The sequence below is a fragment of the Melanerpes formicivorus genome, unplaced genomic scaffold (assembly GCF_026170545.1).
Source record: "Melanerpes formicivorus ecotype bairdi unplaced genomic scaffold, bMelFor1.0.p_v2 SCAF_61, whole genome shotgun sequence".
Lineage (NCBI taxonomy): Eukaryota > Metazoa > Chordata > Aves > Piciformes > Picidae > Melanerpes > Melanerpes formicivorus.
The window spans coordinates 2,873,964-2,894,865 of NW_027142413.1; the positions used below are offsets into that span (position 1 = coordinate 2,873,964).

The following is a 20,902-nucleotide window of genomic DNA, read 5'->3' on the forward strand; positions in this document are numbered from 1 at the left end:
TGGGTTTTTTGGTTGTCTTTTTTTACCCTCTTTGTTTTGGTGGTGGTGGTGGTGGGTGGGGTTTTTTGGGGGTTGCTTTGGTTTTTTTTGTTTCTTTGGTTTTCAGGTGTTGTGGGGTTTTTGGTGTCCATGTTGTTTGTTTTGGTCAGGATGAGTGCAGAGGTGAAGGGAACAGTATTGAATTAATTGGGGCAACTCGTGTGGGAGAGCAGTACTAATTAGGACTGTGTGGGTATTCAAGTATAGATGGAAAATCATAGTTGTTTAGGGAACAGGATCAGTTATGGACCTGCACTGGAGGGACTGAGGGATTGTCCAATTATAAGATTATCTGATTAAGAAAATTCTTTAGGGGAACAGGAATGCTTCTTTTTTTTGTTTTTTTAGATGATAGAGCAGCAGAACAGGATGGAGTGCTTACAGAAAGAATTGAAATCAAACCTCTTCTTCAGTCCTCTCACCATTCTCCATCTAAAATTCATTCTTCCCTCCCAGGATTCTCATTCTTTTTCCATCTTTATTGCAAAGGAAATTGAAAATGGCATGAGAGGAAGAAAATGCCTTGCCTTCTTCCCAAATGCAAGGGCCAATGCCCTCCTTTCCATTTCCTTACATTGGTATGGGGCTGGTGTGTTCTTCTCTGTTCTTTTGTGTAAACTTTACTAGTGGGGAAAGAGAAGCTACAAATTAGCCACGCCAGCAGGGAGTTGTCTGCCCCTATCAAAGGAGACTGAAAAGCTTTGCTCTGATCCTGAGATTTCTAATTCATTGATTTCTAAATCAAAGCTGCTATGCAAAATTGCATGTGATTTTTCTGAGAGGAGATTTGGTGTTAGCAGGTATAGAATCTGTTGATACATGCTCATTCATACATATTTGTTTCTTTATGGATCAATATTTTGCAATTTATTTCACATTAGGTTATGCAGCAAATTTTGGTTCAGACAGAGCCAGAGGGCTTTCTGAGGAATACAGTTACTATAATAACCTGACCTTTTAAATTTTATGATGTCAAATAACTTGTGAGTTAACTACGTAAAGAGAAGACGGAGTTATCAATGTTCTCTCAAAATGAGAGGGAAAAGGAAATATTCCTGTAAAATGAGAAACAGAGAACATCAGAAGTTTTATGTTATGCTTTGATATTTTTCTCTCAGGTTGAGACCCTTAAGTATGGGGCTTTTTAAATCCCAGGAGATTTCTGTGGCAAAACTTCTTGGGATTTTTAAAGCTTGACTTCTATGTACATATGCACATTTTTGAAACACTTTCTCACTGCTATAAAATCTACTTTTTGAAAGAGAAAGAAAAAGTGAGCAGCCCTTCTCCAAATTTTAATAGGCTGTGAGTGTTCTAGCTCAGGTCGTGCATGCTGCTTGGCCTCTCTGCCCCTTCTTGTGGAGGACCTAACGACTTCCATTTGTTCCCCTCTGTGTTACATTTCCCGAGCTCATTCACAACTGTCTTCATTATTCACAGCTCTGAAGTGATGAAAAGGGGAAAGAAAACGTGTGGTTTATCTCTGTGTTAATTGTGAGGTTTCAGGAGGAGAGATGATGACCCTTGCTGTTCCCTTGCAGGAATGTCAGCTCTGCTGGAGAAGAGGCCCGAAGAAGAATGAGGGAGTGTGATGGCCTGACAGATGCATTGCTGTACGTGATCCAGTCTGCTCTGGGGAGCAGTGAAATTGATAGTAAGGTTTGTCATCTTTGTCTTATAAAGAGTGAAAAATGCAGGTATTTAGGGTACATCAGGACTACAAAGTGACATGGTTTGGCTTTTTTTAATGCATTTTGAGGGATGCTTTAGCAAAGCATAATTTAGTCCATATTTTTTGTTGATTTCTGTTGAGCTGAGTATTTTTCTGTGCCAAGTATTGGATTTGGGTCTACCTGTGTGCTGCGCGCAGGTAAGCATGTTATCCTTCCGCTTCAGTTATTAAGGGAGAAAATACGGTACTGGCTTACGAAGAAGAAATACATGGTATTCCATGCAAAACTCTCATTGCTCTACCAGGTTTACCTTAACATTGATTTTAAGTACCCAGTATGAAACAGATTTAATAACAATGAGGTAGACTTAGAAGACAAGCAAATAAATGGGGGGAAAAAAGGTGGGGGGGAGGGGGCAATTATTAGGCAGTTTTCAGTTCAACCAACATGTTATCTCCAGTGAAGAGGATCAAAGAATGCTTTCAGTAACAACTCTCTTAAGATGTATTTTTATTACTTTATTCCTATGAAAGTACTTGGATATGAACATACTTCTTCCAAAGACACTACCTAATTAACATGACCATTTGCAAATGGAAGATTTCTAATACATTAAGGTATTCTGAGAAGAAGAAGAAAACTAGTTTCAAATACCTTTTGCTTTCAGACTTGGAAATAGGCAGCCTAAGTCATATATGAAGGAAAAAAAAAAAGGAGAGAAAATACTCTTCCTGTTTCCCTCCCTTAGACCTCCTGTCTAGCAAGTTTCTAACCGTATGAAATACAGCAGTTGTGCAGCTAAATACCAAGCATCATCGTGTAGCCACCTTGCTGAATACCAAACACAGTTGTGTAACCACCTTGCATCTTTAGGAAAAAGTAGATTATTTTAATTAAATGTAATATTTAAATGGGTGACTGTAAAAAACTTTTAAATCTCATTTTGAAAATGGTGCTCTTATGACACATATTTTAAAATGAATGTTGTTTTCCAGGTGCCATGACAATTGCAGGATTAGGTAATTTTGTATTGTGTTGCTGACTAAAAACTGAAGTACTGAAAAAGGCATTCCTGTGCTTGCAGGCTCTGTAAGAGAATGGGGGATTTGGAAGCACTTGTGGAGTTGTTGTTAAAGTCATTCCTCATGTTGGTGAAGAGTGCATAAATCTTAGCAGCATCGCAACATTCTTAGCATCAGTGTTTCGTAAAAACGCATACCAAGAAAAAGCTATGCTAATTCACATTAAGAGGTTGAAATGAGTGACTTAAAACATGTAATCTGACAAAGTTAGTGGTCATCATTTTTATTTGAGCTATTAAATTAGAAAAAACTACTAAACTATTATTTAGTCCCTTTATGATGAGAATTGAAAAGGAATTAGCAGCACAAAAACCTTCGAAAGTTCAAAGCTATGAGTCAAGGAGTGAATTCTGTCCATCTGTGTGGCTAGAACCAGATTTCTTGGCTTGGTTGATAAGGTATCAGTTGCATTTGAGCATTGAATTTTACTTACCAGTTTTTAGCCTGAGGTAGCATTGTCCTTGACTTATTTGTTTTCAACTTAATGAGAGGTTTAAGTGCAAGAACTGTTATCTGTAAAATGGGGAATTAAAATTTAGAGCTCTAAACAACCTTCAACTTCATCACGCTATGGCTGTGCCCAAGTAAATATTCCCAAGAGTGAATAAAATTCACATACAGAACTTCTAACGAAACAGCAAAGAGGTAGACAATGTATTTCTACACACGTTTATGTATTTGGCTGGCCAGGTCAAATTAGTACAAGTGTAATGTAGTTTTTCATCTGCGTTACATATTCCTGCCTAGGCGAGTCTTGAGTTCAGTATTGTGTCTGGAACTTAATGTCGTCACAAAACCTGTGTGCCAAATACATACCTGGCATAAGCTCATACAGTACATGAAAGTAAAAGAAGCCCCCTGTCTTTGCCTCAGTGGTGAATATGGCAGAGTAACACAGAGCCACAACCCTCAAAGCAATTCCATTCTGGGTTAATGAAGCAACAGAGCTGGAAAGTAGTGACTATTACTTTTTGTCTCCATGGAGCATTAGAAACAATGGAAATAAGATAGACTGACTTTTTATCCATGTTTTTCCTGTCTCCAGAGAGCATGTATCCTTACTGGGGATAGTCAAACCAAGCTGAAAAAAAAAAAAAAGACAAAAAAAAAAGAGTAGGCTTCAAGTAAGTCTAAACTGAACTTCTTTAGACTTCCAGACATTACATTGAATTGTCAGTGAATTTCTTCCACTGGGTCTCATTCTGTTTCTGGATTGCTACTTGAAGGCTGTGAAGGACAAATATCCATTGAAAGGGCAAGGCTGCCCACAATGTATCTTCTAGCCTGACTAGATCAGTAAAAGCAACAAACAGAGATTTGTAGTCTTAGTTCTGGTACTCAAGAAACATCACCTGTTCATGCCACAAGTACTTGTGAAACAGAACTTGGATCACAATTTTTGGATGATTTACATAGAATTTACACCAGAAAAAAAAAATGTTTCTGGTTTAAATAAAAGAGAAAAGGCAAACTAAACCCAGAACCTCTTGCCATTTTGTGGTTGTAGTATTTTCTATTCACTGAGGTGGCATTCTGTGTATTTTCTGGTTCCCTTGCTCACTGTTTACCTCAGCTCCTGTTTCACATGGGACCGCAGCATGAAATTCAGAATGACAATAAATAAATTCTGGGAAAATGTCCAAACTGCTGGTAACTTTTACTTCCCATAAAAGTTTCTTGATATCTTCCATTGTGGCTACCTGGAGGCACTCAGAAACAAGTAGATAATAATTGTCCAGGTAAAATGTATATGCAAAGGTTTATGATAACTACTTCTGCTTTATGTACAGAGTGAGCAAGGGAAGGATTTTAACTTTTTTTCTGGGTTTTGGGGGGTGTGTGTGCTTTTGTTTTTGTCACACTTTTCAGACCGTTGAAAACTGTGTGTGCATTTTGAGGAACCTCTCATACAGGCTAGCTGCAGAAACATCTCAGGGACAGCAGATGGGAACAGATGAACTTGATGGATTACTCTGTGGTGATGCCAATGGAAAAGATGCGGAGAGTTCAGGGTGCTGGGGGAAGAAGAAGAAGAAAAAGAAATCACAAGATCAGGTAATGAAAGCTACTTGCAGTTACGAGTACTTGAAGTGCCCATCATCTAGATATTGCAGTATATTAGAAGCTAAGTGCCCGATGCATATTATATGAAACTATTGTACTTGATAATTAGCTGAGATCTTAAAGCAGATTATGGCTCTGGAATAGTTTCATGTGTTTGCTTGAGAAAGTTGCATATTACATGCTAGCACTGGGAAGCTGTAGTGTTAAGTAGACAGTGAATGCCATGAATACTGTAAAATGCTCAGTGTGTCATAGGAAGCCATTTATAATGAAAAGTGTAAGTCTTAGTATTCAGATGTAATCTGATTATTACACCGCACTTTCCAAGTGTGTCTAGAGAGCCCTTGATGCAAGGAAACATCAGGCCTATATTTGTATACTTATTTGCTTCATAGGCATGCCTCTGCATGTTGAGAGGAAATTGTACAGGACTGAAAAGAGCAATATGACTGAATGTGGTTTTTTTAAATGCAGGGTTTTAATGTATTTAATGTCATTGTCAAACAAAGATGGAGAAGTACGGTCTTGATAGTTTCTTCAAGTTAAGGTGCTGGTTTATGTAGTTCACTTTCAAAGTGTACATATCTCTTTGGTTTATCATTAACAGCATTCCTCAAATTTTAAGCTGACAATGCTATTACCAGAAAAGATGTTCTTGTATCAGTCCACACACTAAAGAGCAATGAGAGTGGCTACCCATTTATGAACTTTTTCAAATTACCTGTGCTGGCAGCAGCTAGTTCTCTCTCTCCTGTCTAGATTTAGCCTTTTTCATTGCCATTTGATTCTGTTTCAGATTGCTCAAAGAAAAAAAAATGAGTAAGCAATTAGGCACACAAGGTATTTGAGTAAATTATATAAACCAGTATTGAAAATATCCCTGAGGTCATAAAGGTAAATTTTGTTAATGTGAAAAAGTTATAGAAACATCAACAAGCTAAGATTCAGGTACTGAATCTTACTGAAATCCTACTGAGAAGTGCAGTGCTCATGATTATTAGGCCTTTAATTTCACCTGCTCGTCTAGTTAAACACTGCAGCCCTGAAATAAATTTATTGTGGCCTTTTGGTAGGATTACTGCATTAGGCTGCAGTGAGATAAAAAATGCCAAAGTAAACTTTTACCACATAAAGCATTCATCATCCCAGTTGCTGAAATAACAGTTCTCACACACTATGCTTGCTGTTACTCCAAGTGCAAGAACAAAACCAGTATGTCTAGATATGAATGGGTCATTCTGCAACTCACCTTTCTCTTTTCATGTGCTGTTTACTGGCACACTCATGTGAACACACTACATGAAGTCTTTTTTTAACTTGTCCATTTATATTCCTTCTGTGATTTCTGGATCTAAGATTCATACTTCTAACTGTACTACTGAATGTTTAATGTTCCTGTCAAGCTTTAAAGGTTCCCTATAAAAGATCTTTCTCCTCATTTCAGCCAAAGAACTAATCTCTTTTGGCTGATTTCCTTTACAGCATATGTACTTCTGCCTGCTTTTAGATACCTTTTGTCAGCTTCTATGAACCATTTCTGAGAATGAGTAGGCAGCATGGTAATGGTCAGATCAGTTTGTATAATGGAAAGGTTTGATATCATTTTCAAAACCAAAGAAAGGTGAAAATGTAGATATATTTTTCAGGTTTATGTTCACTAGGCCTCTCTGTGTCAAGGAGATAAAATTAACTCTTCAGAACTAATCATGCAGCATGCAAGACCACTTTGCCTTACAAATACAAGAAATATTTTTCTGATTATTTGTTTTCTTTCATCTCATCTCCTTTCTATCTGGACAGTGTACCCCATCTTGCCATATACCACTTGTTACCTGTGGCTATTATTCAGTTCAGGAGTTTTAGGGAGCCTTGTGAGCATTTTGCAGAAGAATGTGTTGCTCTTAATGCATGATCCTTCAATTTTCACATAGCTGTTGCTTTATATTAATTGCATAGAGCTCGAGACACAGCTCAAACCAGGGTAGGGGGAAAGATAAAATTTTTTTATCCATTTATTTTGTAAAAATATCTTGACTTTGCTGTCATTCTGGAACTTAGTCCAATTATGTTAAAAAAGATAAAAAATCCTTTCTATCTTTGGCTTAGTCATTATCTTGTAGTTTCTCAGTACCCCCGTAGATTCATACTAATAAAAAGTAGAAGTAACTTCTTCTTCTATGCTGTATTATGGTCAGGAATACTCTGGTTACTGTAAAATCAGTATTCTTGGGTGTGCTGTTGGAATTGTCTTTTTCCAGGTAAGAATCTCTGACAATAGGGTCATCATGTGCTCTTCAGGTTAGTCAGAATTCACCCATCTAAACAAAGCTCATCACCACTTTCTGCAGAACTTTTTCACATGCCCTTTCACTACATATTCTTGAAGGTCTCTTCCAACCTGGTTTATTCTATTCTATTCTATATTGAATATATTCTTTTACAGGAATCTCATAGTTTTTCTGCTTGACTTAAATTTTTCCAAGTAATGCCTTTCATAATCTCTTTTCAATTACAGTGTGTAAGCTGTTACCTGCTGCTCATTCCTTCACTCAGAACAGATCTAGTGCTCTCCCTTAGATGCTATTTTTAGAGTGCTCATTCCTTTATGTTCAGCCTGGAAAAGAGAAGGCTCTGGGGAGACCTAATAGCAGCCTTCCAGTACCTGAAGGGGGCCTGTAATGACAGGACAAGGGGCAATGGCTTCAAACTAGAGAAGAGCAGATTTAGATTGAATGTTAAAAACAGTTTTTTTACTAAGAGGGTGGTGGGCACTGGAACAGGTTGCCCAGGGAGCTGGTTGGGGCCCCATCCCTGGAGATATTCAAAGTGAGGTTCAGCAGCGCTCTGGGCAGCCTGATCTAGTTGGGGATGCCCCTGTTTACTGCAGAAGGGGTTGTACCAGATGACCCTCAGCGGTCCTTTCCAACTCAGACCATTCTATGATCCTGTGATTCTATGATTTCGTGAAGTGCCTCAGCAGGGAAGCCTTTATGCTCTGAAATATAATACAGTTCTGAAGATCACATTCATGATGGATAGTGTTTTGTGTGTAAATAATGGTGTACTTATGGGATCTTCATACAATGGAATGGTTTACAATACCTGGAACACTGAAGGAGCTGCACACCACCATGGATTTGGAAATCTGTGGAAGAAAAACTCAAATAAATGGAAGTTGAGAAAAATGTAAAAGCAGCCAGTCACTCAGATGTCCCATGAAGGGAAGGCATTGAGCTTCAGGCTACTTTTAATAGATTGTTCATGCTAGACAATACAAACCTAGTTACCTCTTGGAAGTTTTTCATAAACATAAAACCCAACATTTCTTTGGGCTTATTATTAATGTCACTTAAAGATAACCTCAGTGGAGTTCACCCAAGTATGAAAACTCAAGTAATTTAGCTGCATAATTCCTTCAGTACTTGAGAGTTTTGCTGTCAGGTGAAGCACAGGGTACAGACACACCTGTAAAAGTTGTAACACCTCACAGGGGAGTAATTCCAGTTCTGCAGCCTGCTACATTCTGTGCTGCCAGAAAATGTGTGTTGAGGGTATAGGTGCCATGCTTTTTTTTTGGCAATGCATGAGGTTCTTATATAATAAAATTGACTGTTCAGCTCCCTTGGAAGATAAAGTTACAAAACAGTGTGGGGAGAAACTGTTCAGATTTTGGTGAATTTTCATTTTACAGTATACTTCTTTGGTCCTTCACTTGGTTTATCGAATGTGTGTTGTCTTAAACTTTTTGTGAAGTCACTGATAGGGTATTTATGGGGTGCTCTTTTAATTTTTAGTAAGTGTTCAACTTACCTGGATTCTACTAGTAGCAAAACTACTGTACTTGTGCAGTAATACCAGATGTCTCATTTTGGCCAGCAGATGTGAATGAAGTTGTAGTTTTTTCGGTACTTCAAAAAGAAAGTAAATTCTTGTACACAGCTAGGGAGTTTGTTTCTTAAGCCTTAAAACAGGAGAAAACTTCTGTGACAGTGAAGTCCCTTTCTCATGGTTTCTCTGTAAGAAAGTACAAGTTAATTTCTTTGGTTTATGGTTTAGGATCACAGAATCAACCAGGTTGGAAGAGACCTCCAAATATCATCAAGTCCAACCGATTACCCAACCCTAACTAATCAACTAGACCATGGCACTAAGTGTCTCATCCAGTCTTTTCTTAAACAACTCCAGGAGTGTTGACCCCAACACCTCCCTGGGCAGACCATTCCAATGGGCAGTTACTCTTTCTGTGAAGAACTCCTTTCGAAGATCAAGCCTCTTGTTCTGTTGCTGGTTGCCTGGGAAAAGAGACCACCTCCCACCTGACTACAATCACCCTTTAGGTAGCTGTAGACAGCAATAAGGTCTCCCTATATTCCTGTTTCTCTAGGTTATATTTCAGTTGTAGTTACACTTTTCTTGAGGAAAACAGAAGTGAGTGGTGATATGAAACATGGGGGGTTGTTAAAAGTCTTTCAAGGACACATTGGAATTTATTTTTTATTAATGGCATCAGGTATCTATACCCATGGCAGCTTCCCTACACCTTGAAATCAAATAGAAGATGTTTCTTTGTTAAGGTCATAGTTCAGTCGTACTATTTAAGGACTTCCCTTAGAATCACAGGAAACAATTGTTTGGCTCATTTCAGAATAAAGATGGGTATTGTTAAAAGAGCTCATAATCATTCCTCTCTTTTGTGGCTTACCAGAGCTCAGATAGGTTCCTGAGGCCTATATTTTGTCATGCAAGTTTAATGACAGAAGAAACCCAAACCTAAAGATTTGTGATAAAAGGTATAGCATTGAATTTATCTATGAAAAAATGATGCACATATAAAGGCCTCAGGAAAGATAGGCTCAACAAACCTGACTTTATTTCTGTCTTAGACCTCAAGGACTGTAATTCCTTGCTATTGCTATTGTTCATGATATTCTCTCTGCTGCTAGCTATGATAAGCAGTTACTGAGCTCTCACTCCACAAAGCTCTCCAGCTATAGAGGCCTTCATCTGCAACTAGTGCATCATAGACATTGACCTCTGGATTTTATCATATCACTCTTCAGAGTGAAACTAATTTTTCCACTGATTAAAATTCCGTTTCTGTTGTAGATATGCACACTGCTGCCAGCAGGTTTATTCTTCAAGCTGTACAAGGAACAAGGATTATGACAAAAGGCTGTTAGGGAAAATAAGATATATGGCACAATTTCCACAAGAGAACCAAGAGGTTGTCATTAATCATTATTTTAGTTCTTGTTATGCAGCCTACTAAACACACTGGTAGCGCTATTTAATGTCTTTCCCTTTCTTCACAAAGAGGAAAAAGGCTGACTTCTTGGCTTCATGCTCCTCTCAAGTTCACAATCTGTGATCATTCTTGGCAACCCAGAATCTTGCCCAAAATCTGATTTTTTTTTTTTTTAATGGATGTGACACTTTTGAAATGAGACTGACCTTCTCTTTCACCTTCTGTCAGTAGCTTTACAGTATATATCAAGTTATAGATCATTATGAATTGACTTGCAAACCTCTTTAGCATGCTTGCTAAATGGGCTGTAAATTTTTCTATCCAGGTGAATACATATCTCAGATACAGCTTTCCATGTGATGGGGCCACTATTTTACCTAGTATATTTCTGTGCTCTGCCAAGCTGTGCCAGAGCTATAAGCACAGAAATACAGCAGTGGCAGCAGCTCCTCAGTTTATCTAAAACTTTAAGCTGAGGTCAGGGATGAAGGGTTGTGTTTCCTAGCATGTCCTGGTCAGGAAGGCTGTTATTTCCATGTGTTGCTTCATTGGCTTGCACAAGGTTGTTATGCTAAGTGCTGATTAGCAAGAAATTGGCTATCTTAAGCAGCTCCTGAATTTCCTATATCTTCCTTTTTTCAGCATATTACTACACATGAACTGGGGGAAAGGAAAGTACTCATTTAATAAATGAAAATAAAACACTCTTGTTTTTTTATGACAGGAAAACCTTTCATCCTGCAGTACTCCCTAATAACAAAACCCACTTCAGTGCACATCTGTTACTGAATTGAAGGCTTCCCTGATAGTACAAATGCAATGTAAATGTGGGCTTGCTTTCATTAAACTGAGAGAACAAAGGTGCTAGATAATCTGTTATGTGGCATGGGGGAGCATCTCAAGTGATCTTTTTCTTCTCTCAAAGTTCCTTAGTAATGTGAAAACTCTAGAAACTTTGTTAGAGTACTCTTAATCTCAAATGTCTGTTGTTCCTAAAGATCTTTGTATTCACCTTTTTATTCTTTTTGACTTTCATCCCTTCCTTGCACTGACTTCAGGAAATTAGAGATTTGTATCTTACCACATAACAGATAGTTTGTCATCTTCAGCTACAGTATATGTACTTTCAGCTGAAGGAGGGAAGCCTGAAAGGAATATTTGTCTTTTTTTTTTTTCCCTTCTTAGCATAATCTAGGAAGTGTAATTGCATGATTGCATGCAGGCATCCTCCTACCACATCCACAGCCTATCTCAAACAGACCTTAGTTTACTCAATCACAGGAAAAAAATAACAGGAAAATCCACCTCAACATGAGAAAAAACTTTTTTTGCTGAGAGTGTAACAGAGCAGTGGAATAGGCTGCCTCACAAGGTTGCAGAGTCTTCTTCTATGGAGATATTCAAAACCTGCCTGGATGCATTCCTGTGTTCCCCAAGTGGTCATGCTTTGCAGGCTGTGGGGTGGGTGTTGGACTCTTTAATTTCTGGAGGCCCCTAACATTCCTGATGGTCTGCAACAATACAGCAACCATTCCAGTGATTCTCTGGGTAGAGTTGTGCAGCACACTGTCTTGGTTCATTAATATTGAGCAGTGTGAATGACAAGGCAACTTCTGCCATGCCTTAGCCACCATTTGAGAAAATGGACTGTAATGCTATTGGGGGGGAAATCCTTTCCTTCATTCAGGCAATTGATGCTGTATATTTATGAAAAATAAAATAAATATGTGAGGATCAGGCAAGTATCCTTTGCAGCAGTTTCTTTTCTAACCTCTATCAGCCCTGCATGCCCTGCAACACTTGAGCTGTGTAGCTGCAGTCACTGGGCTCAGCTATGCAGAAGATGCCAGAAACCATTAAGACCTTCAGCAAAGGCTTAGCTGAGATCACACATGCAGAAGCAGAGAGAGCTCAAGTGTGAAGACAGGGAGTACATAATAGATCATAGTTGCTTGTGCTCTCTACTCCCTAGAAAGCAGCTAGTTCTGTCACCCTTTCACACATGACCTTGAAGAGGCTACCACAGGCACAGCACATGCATTATTGGCAGTGACAGCCTTGCCAGTGCACACAGCTTGGCCTCTCTGGGCACACTCACACCGCAGGTGACAAAATTAATAGATGAGGGGCGAGCAACTGATGTCGTTTACCTGGACCTGAGCAAAGCCTTCGACACTGTCCCACACCACATCCTGGTCTCCAAACTGGTGACACATGGGTTTGATGGGTGACCACTAGAGGGATAAGGAACTGGCTTGATGGCCGCACCCAAAGAGTGGCTGTCAATGGCTCCATGGCCCAGTGGAGGCCAGTGACAAGCGGAGTCCCTCAGGGATCAGTCCTGGGACCTGTCTTGTTCAACATCTTTGTGGGTACCATGGACAGTGGCATTGAGTGCACCCTCAGCAAGTTTGCTGATGACACCAAGCTGTGTGGTGCAGCAGACACGTTGGAGGGAAGGGAGGCCATCCAGAGGGACCTTGACAGGCTGGAGAGGTGGGCATAAGCCAACCTCATGAGGTTCAATAAGAGCAAGTGCAGGGTCCTGCATCTGGGTTGAGGCAATCCCAGGCACAAATCCAGGCTGGGCAGTGACTGGCTGGAGGGTAGCCCTGAGGAGAGAGACTTGGGGGTGCTGGTGGACAAAAAGCTCAACAGGAGCTCTCAGTGTGCACTTGCAGCCCGCAAAGCCAATCAGATCCTGGGCTGCATCAGGAGAAGTGTGGCCAGCAGGTCGAGGGAGGTGATCCTCCCCCTCTACTCAGCCCTGGTGAGACCCCACCTGGAGTACTGTGTCCAGTTCTGGAGCCCCTATTACAAGAGGGATGTGGAGGTGCTGGAACGTGTCCAGAGAAGGGCCACGAGGATGATCAGGGGGCTGGAGCACCTCTCCTGTGAGGACAGACTGAAGGAGTTGGGGCTGTACAGTCTGCAGAAGAGAAGGCTCCGAGGTGACCTCATTGTGGCCTTCCAGTATCTGAAGGGGGCTACAGGAAGGCTGGGGAAGGACTGCTCAGGATCTCAGGGAGTGATAGGACTAGGGGGAATGGAATGAAGCTGGAGGTGGGCAGATTCAGGCTGGATGTGAGGAGGAGGTTCTTCACCATGAGAGTGGTGAAGCCCTGGAATGGGTTGTCCAGGGAGGTGGTTGGGGCCCTGTCCCTGGGGGTGTTTAAGCCCAGGCTGGATGAGGCTCTGGGCAGCCTGATCTAGTGTGGGGTGTCCCTGCCCATGGCAGGGGGGTTGGAACTAGATGATCCTTGTGGTCCCTTCCAACCCTGACTGATACTATGACATATGAATACAGTGCAGCATCCACTGTCAGTGGCTTTACTGTGCCTTCACTGCATGTGTATGCCACTGCATGGTACCAATAACTTACATCATCCCTACAAGGACCCTGGGACATCACAGTATCTTGAGAAAAAAGATCTTCCCCCATAGCTGGTGATAAATGAATGTGATTATGCTAAAAATAAATCACATGAAAGTCAGGGAAATGTTGTAATATGTCTCCTGTTTGGTTTTTTTTTATTTAATTATCTCTCATTGCTGGGCAAAACCACATTGAATATTAATTTATCTGCAAGTGTAATTTCTAGGGCTTTATATGCATCAGCACAGCATGAACATACATACAGCTCTGGCTTCATCAGCTAATTTTTAGTAGTCCTTGGGACTGTAAAAGTGTAAATACTCAAGTTTAAAAAAGAGTTCTATCCCTACATGCAGATATGTGCAAAAGTTGTATTTAATAATTCTGATACATTTGATAGATTGTATGTAACTTTGTCCCTGAAATAATGTAGTAAATATCCTGTGCAAAAATTATTCATTTGCACAATTTGTGCCAACTGGAAAGAGACAAATGAATTTGTGCCCTTGAACATCACAGGTTATTCATTAGTGGACTTCCTGATGTACAAAGCTAATATCTGGTGTGAGGTCAGATTTGACTTACAGTATATATTTCTCATTTGTTTCCAAAAAATTCTGACAGTGCAACTAGTTGAATTCTGAGCTTTCAAATGAGAAACAGGTTTTTATATATTTTATTTGAGCTGACAAGAAATAATTTCTAGCAAGAATGGTGATTAATATGGAGGAAAAGAGGGAGAACTGCATTAGGAATGGTTTGGGCAGCAGGAGCAGGGAGGTCATTGTGCCCCTGCACTCTGCATTGGTTAGGCCACACTTGAGTCCTGTGTCCAGTTCTGGGCCCCTCAGTTTAAAAAGGACATCGAAACACTTGAAGGTGTCCAGAGAAGGGCAACAAGGCTGGGGAGGGGCCTTGAGTATAAGCGCTATGAGGAGAGGCTGAGGGAGCTGGGATTGTTTAGCCTGGAGAAGAGGAGGCTCAGGGGTGACCTCATTGCCCTCTACAACTACCTGAAAGGTGGTTGTAGCTGGGAAGGGGTTGGTCTCTTCTCCCAGGCAACCAGCACCAGAACAAGGGGACACAGTCTCAAGCTGCGCCAGGGGAGGTTTAGACTCGAGGTGAGGAGAAAGTTCTTCACCGAGCGAGTCATTCGTCATTGGAATGTGCTGCCCAGGGAGGTGGTGGAGTCACCATCCCTGGAGGTGTTCAAGAGGGGATTGGACGTGGCACTTGGTGCCATGGTCTAGTCATGGGTCTGTGGTGACAGGTTGGACTCGATGATCCTTGAGGTCTCTTCCAACCTTGGCGATGCTGTGAATACTGTGAACTGAGTTTCATGTAGTGAAATCAACCTACTGGTTTAAAGGTGGAAAAGTATTTAAAAATTAATGTCACAGCCTTATAACAGTGTCATTTAAAGACATTGTTTCTCTGGAAGACAATTTTCCTGCTGTTTCTCAGCTGCCACTGGATTTTGCTGCTAAGGTGGATATTGCTTTTAAGATATGTAACTTTTGCCCAGTGCAGTGAGTTTCCTATGTGAGCAGCTTAGAGGTTTTCAGTAACTGCTCATGTGTATTAAATGGTCACACTAGCTTTCCACCTTGGTGTTTGTTCTGCTTCAATCTAGAAAAGGATGGTGTTTTGCATTGTCAGTGGTAGTAATCTGTGCCCTAAGCTATATGTAACTTTTTAAAGTTAGCATAAATGAAATGATGATTGACACCTCCTGAAAATGAGAGATTGTAGGTCTTTCCCAGTACAAGTATTTTATGTCCTTTCACTTGTAATTAATTAAATTAACCACTGCAGATCTAAGCAAGGAATTGATTTGGCTTGTGTTATCTTTGTATGTCTGATAGATGCTTAATGCTACAATAACATTTTTTTAATCTACATTATCACAGGAAACTCTAACCCAAGGCATTAAAATGTTTACTTCATATTGTGTCATGCAGTCTGGACATGTCACAGGTGTTAGAAAACAGATCCTATTAAAAAGCTGAGGCTTGTTCCTAACAGTGGTGAATCCCTGTGTATGTATAAAGCAAACCAAAATATACATTAATAAAAAAATGAAAATAAATAGACACCAAATTTAAAATTTCATTTAACTGTATTCCACATCTTACTCTTGTGTAAAAAAAGCAAACTTTAGACCTTGAATTTCCTTCTTTTAAGATGTTTTATGCTTAGGTGCAAGTACTGTGCATTCCACTGGAATCAAGTTTCTCTTTCTGGTATGAGTGGGGTTTGTGCAATGAGCTACTTGTTGTAGAGGTTTTAAAACACATGGCCCATTTTGGATATCAAACTAGGTTTATTTTTGTCAAAGCTCTGTATGTAATGAGAGGATGGCTGTATGGCTGGCTGGCTGCATACCGCACTTGGTGAGAAGCCAGAAGCTGTGCAGTTGAGAGACTTGTCACACAGGCCTTTCAGGGGATGGAGGGCTCATTGCCTTGAATGATTTCGTTTTCTAGTAGTGTTTTACGGTGGTGACTTTTTTTTTTTCATGAGAAAAGAGAGAATACAGAGAACTGAGCAGGATGTGAAAAAGGAAAATCTCTTCTTCCCAAGCAAATACCCCTGAAGATGTGCTCCTGCTCACTAGGCTTCTGTTCCCACCCAAGAAAATGAATGCAGTGAAAAGTGGGTTTGTTATGTCAGCTAGTTAAAACACTGTGATTTCTGCCAGTGCTGCAGCTCTGTAAGGAGTGTTGAGTAGAAATTTGATTTTTCTGTAAAGAATCACATGATATGCTTGAACTGAGAATGACTGTTTGGTGGGTAGATGCGTTCATGCACGTACACATTGATGTTATAGCCTCAAGTGAGGCAGTTATCAAGTATTTTGCTGTTTGCTGATAATCTGATTTGTACTTTCCAACAGTGGGATGGTGTAGGACCTCTCCCAGACTGTGCAGAACCACCCAAAGGAATCCAGATGCTGTGGCACCCTTCAATAGTCAAACCCTACCTCACACTTCTTTCTGAGTGCTCAAATCCAGACACGCTGGAGGGGGCAGCAGGGGCACTGCAGAACCTGGCTGCTGGGAGTTGGAAGGTAGGAATATTAATCTGATATTATTTCTTCTTCACCTCAGAAAAAGCCCTATGGATGACAGAAAGTTGATGATACAAATGTAAATGTATCTGATAAGTGTATCTAAATACTCCTTGTAGTGGAAAAAATCTTCAGTTTTCAAAACACTCTCTGCAGTCAAATTTGAGGTAGTAAATTTTAAGTCCTCTGAATTGATACAAATAGCCATATCATAGCAAAAGTTAGCATAGAGCAGTAAAAATCATCACCAGTCAAATCAAGCATGAAAAATTACCACTGAAAACCAGCATCCAAATGAGGAGAAGCAGCTTCTTTATGAGTCTGAGAGACAGAGTCATGAAAAATGAACAGAAAATACCACAAGTGACAATCAAATGAAACGGTGCTGTCACTGCAGAAACTGGTTGACGTTCTGTCTCTTAAGAGAAACCAGGCCACAGCAGAGCAAGATATGATGTGAAAATGCTGTGGTCCCAGCACAAATAATTTTTCCATGTACTTTATTTTCAATAAGACATTGTTAAAATATGTTGACAATATGATAAAATCCATACAATCAACAAGGAAGTGCTCAATCATGACACTATTCTAGCCAACTGTATTTTTCAGCTGTATTGCAAAGATCCAATATTCTCTCGTGTGTTGTTCGCAGTAAATTCAGAAACAAAAAAGGGAAAAAAAATAACTCATTGCATTTTGAAAATATTTCTAAATTTCTAAATCAGTGAAATGCAAGACAACAGTGGAGCTGGGTTTAGTTCATAGGGTAATTCCTTCCTGATGGCAAACTGGCTTGATTGAGTGCAAGTATTAACTACCCAAAGCTAGTGTACAAATACAATGCATTGTTTAAGTAAGCTATGAAAACACACAAGTATGGGGAAATGCAGTTATCAGAGTTGTGTCTCGGATGGTATCCTACTGTGTTTTAAACAGTAGGGCATTCATATGTGATATGCAAATACCAATGTAATTCATTTTGAAATGATAGCCCTGTCACTAATCGATTGAGCTGCTTACCTCATAAAGTTTTATTGGAAGTTGAGATGTCACTTTCAGTAGATCTTCAGAGGCATGATTTTTTGTGATGACTGTGTGCCACCAAACTTATAAAAGTCTTTGACTGTTGCCTTCAATAACATATATGACATGAGTAACAAAGTATCTGTCCAGCGATTCTTGGCCTACAAAGTGCTACACACACTGTGCCTGAAAATCATTACACTTTTATTATTCTCATATTGTAGACCACACCAGATTGTGTAGTCCTGGCACAGAAACAGAGGAAATGTATTTTATCCATCTGGGAATGGGTGTAGTCCTTATCCAAATGAGAAAACAATTCATGGATATGGGCCAGAACTTACAGGAGTGCTAAAATCCAAACGATGCCACTTCTCCATTCTCATGTATCTGTATACCTGTTATCCTTTAGTTGGCAGAAGTGTGCAGGGAGACGGTGGAAGGCTCTGCAGGGCTCCTTGGTAAATGCCAGGTTAGAAAAACTGATTTGGACTTTAATACTGTCTGTGTTGATACCATGGGAAAAGCTCAATTGTTCTGTTATTGTTCTATTTTTCTAAAGATTCACTAATTCCATTACAAGTGATGTGCAGACACAGAATGAATATCCTTAATTTCACATGCCATTCTACCCATTTTTGTGAGGGGAATAATCCTCTTTGGGGATTGCATAAGCATTGATAGTTCCACCTTTTGACCTCTCATTTCCAGTGATGCAGTCTTCTGGATATAAAGTGTCTGAAAGGAAAGGCAGAAACTCTTAAAAGACTGTATTTTTTTTCCCCCAATACTCCAAGTAATTATAATTATATAAAAATAAGATTTTTTTAAATTTTATTTTGACTTGAAACCTTTCAAGAAGAACTGTCTGATGGACTGAAAGAGTGAAAAAGAGCAAATTGCATGAAAAGAATTAATAGCAATAGCAAATGTGCAGGGGTTTTTTTCCTGCCAGCATTTTTTTAATGCCTGAAGAATCCTAGAATATATGAGGCACCTGGCACAGCAGGCGTGCTCACACACTCCTGAAGAGAGGTCTCTTCTGGAACAAAAACATTGCAGTTGATATACTTGCATAGCTCTTTCCTAGCTGTTTCGCCCTTCTTGTTCTTTGGTGTAAAGCTGGCTAATCCTATTGAGTGACCAAGAGGTAACATTTTTAATATGAACGGTGCTTAGCCAGTGCATTCATGAAGGGAAGAGGGGCAGATAAGAGAAGCCTGATTAATTTGGAAAAAAAAAAAGAAAGAAAAGAAAAAATGTGTAGGCAATTTACATAAATGCCTGCACTAGAATTAACAAATATGTGTCTAGATCCCCTACAGTGCTGTCAGAAATCTCGAACACAAAAAGAAAGCAGAATTACGTGGCTTTAAGGATTAAACGGCTAAGAGAGTCTGAAAGTTTCATTTCAGGTAATATAGTTTCCACTTGATACATACACATAAAATCAGCACATGCACATGAGGCTAGAAATGTCCTACCAACTGAGATTTATTATTTCAGTTGCAGGAATTCTTTCTAAAGCCAAATAGTAACCAAAACAACAACGACAACAAAACCAAGCAAACCGCCACAAAATGCCCAACAAAAATCACCCCCAAAAGTGTCACATACTTATGCCTGCACATACTTTTTATATGTCATGGAAAAGCACTTTGGAGCTATGTATTTTCTCCAATTAAATATTACCTAGTGTAATCATAAACTAGTGTGCCTTACCTAGTGTATGATAAACTTCCAACAGGCAGAAGGAGCAACATATGAAAGGATGGACATTGCTTTGGATTTGCCTTCTTTCATTGCCACTGCAAGGCCTGTTTGTTTTTCCCAAAGTAGACTACTTCTAACTATGCTTAATATGAATTTGTATTTTAATGTCTTTTAGTAATATGAAATAAAAATCAAGGCAAATTCATTCCTCATTAATCTTAGCTAGAGCTTCACTAAGCAAATAGGGCTTGAGACATGACTTTGGAAAAAAGTGGAGATTCTTTGCTTCCAATTAGGTATTGACTTTCATTGCAAGCTCTGTTAGCTTTCTTTGACACTTGTGGCAAAAACGCACAGATTAAAACAAGAGGTTTGCTGTCTCTGCATTCTGAGGACACCAGCTTATTAAGACATTTTGTCACTGTAATTCTTCAAATCTAAAGTCCTTTCTTCAACCTCAAATAATTTATTTCAATACCTTGGATTAAAACAAAAATAAATTCTATAAGGTATGAAACAAAGACTTAGTCATGTAAAAGGAAATCTCCATGGATCTTTTTGTGTGTAGTATGGCATCGATATTTTTCCTTAGATGGTGGGATTAGAAAAGTTTGGGTTTTTGTTAATTTTCACCTTCATCAATATGCTATTCATACATTAAACCTACTGAGCATGTAAAAAGTTATGCACAGAATGTTCTAAAGTTAATGATGTCAAGAATCCAAGGTTATGTCCCTCCTGAACAAAATGTCCCTCTCAGGAAGAGCGGAGAGATTGGGATTTCTGTATATTGCTATGTCTATTACTATGTTTATCAGCTAAATTTAGGCTGATGTCAGTTTACCAGAGATATTTCTTCAATACCTTTTACTGTGAACTTAGAATCACAGAAGGGCTGAGTCTGGACTCTGGAAGTATCACAGTATCACAGTATAACTAAGGTTGGAAAGGACCTCGAGGATCATCGAGTAATCTGGTCCAAAACACTGGCAAGCAGGATCACCTAGAGACAGTTTCCCAGGACCATGTCTAGACAGTGTTTCTAATGTCTTTGTGGATGGAGACCTCCACAACCTTTCCCTCATCCACTAAGCTGGTCACCTTGTCATCAAGGGAGATCAGGTTTGTCAAGAAGGACCTGCCATTTATAAACCTATTATGACTAGGCCTGGTTGCCTGGCAGTTCTGTATGTGTCATTATATTGGTTTAAGCTGGATCATATATCCTACACCAGTCTGAGCAGTGCTTGCTGCATGACATTGCCTGAGATTTGTGGGACTTGAGGTATGTTATGTAGTTGTAAAGTTCCTTGTTCTGGGTGTTGAGTTGTATCCTCTGGGCTTTCAGTTTCGATTTGTGTTTGGGCTTGGTGGGTTTTCATGGCCAGGCAAGACTATGATTGATCAGGTATTTTTTCCTTACCCCTTGCCCTTTTCCCATCTTCTGTGTACTCTGTTGTCCCTGCAATATAGTAGTAAATTGTCCTTATGCCAGCTAACAACTCTGCTTCTCTCCCTAGTCAGTGGATGAGAGAGGTGGGGAGACAGCAGAGACAACATTAACCCATTACAGTTGTGTGGTGGCACTCCAGATGATCTGCTCCATAACTTCTACTG

The 20,902-nt window shown here is 39.7% G+C and overlaps 1 protein-coding gene across 9 annotated transcripts in view; it reads left to right on the forward strand.

Annotated features, from left to right (window-relative positions):
* Nucleotides 1-20,902, forward strand: part of CTNND2 (catenin delta 2) — a 587,661-nt gene that overhangs the window by 489,756 nt on the left and 77,003 nt on the right. For all 9 annotated transcript variants that reach the window (XR_010990241.1, XM_068161999.1, XM_068162005.1 and 6 more), the window contains 3 exons: nt 1,581-1,698; nt 4,664-4,849; nt 16,376-16,549. Coding sequence is in view for 8 of the 9 variants with exons in the window: in XM_068161999.1 (XP_068018100.1) it covers nt 1,581-1,698; nt 4,664-4,849; nt 16,376-16,549 (478 nt within the window). In the remaining variant the exon portion in view is untranslated. The remainder of the gene's footprint in view (nt 1-1,580; nt 1,699-4,663; nt 4,850-16,375; nt 16,550-20,902) is intronic.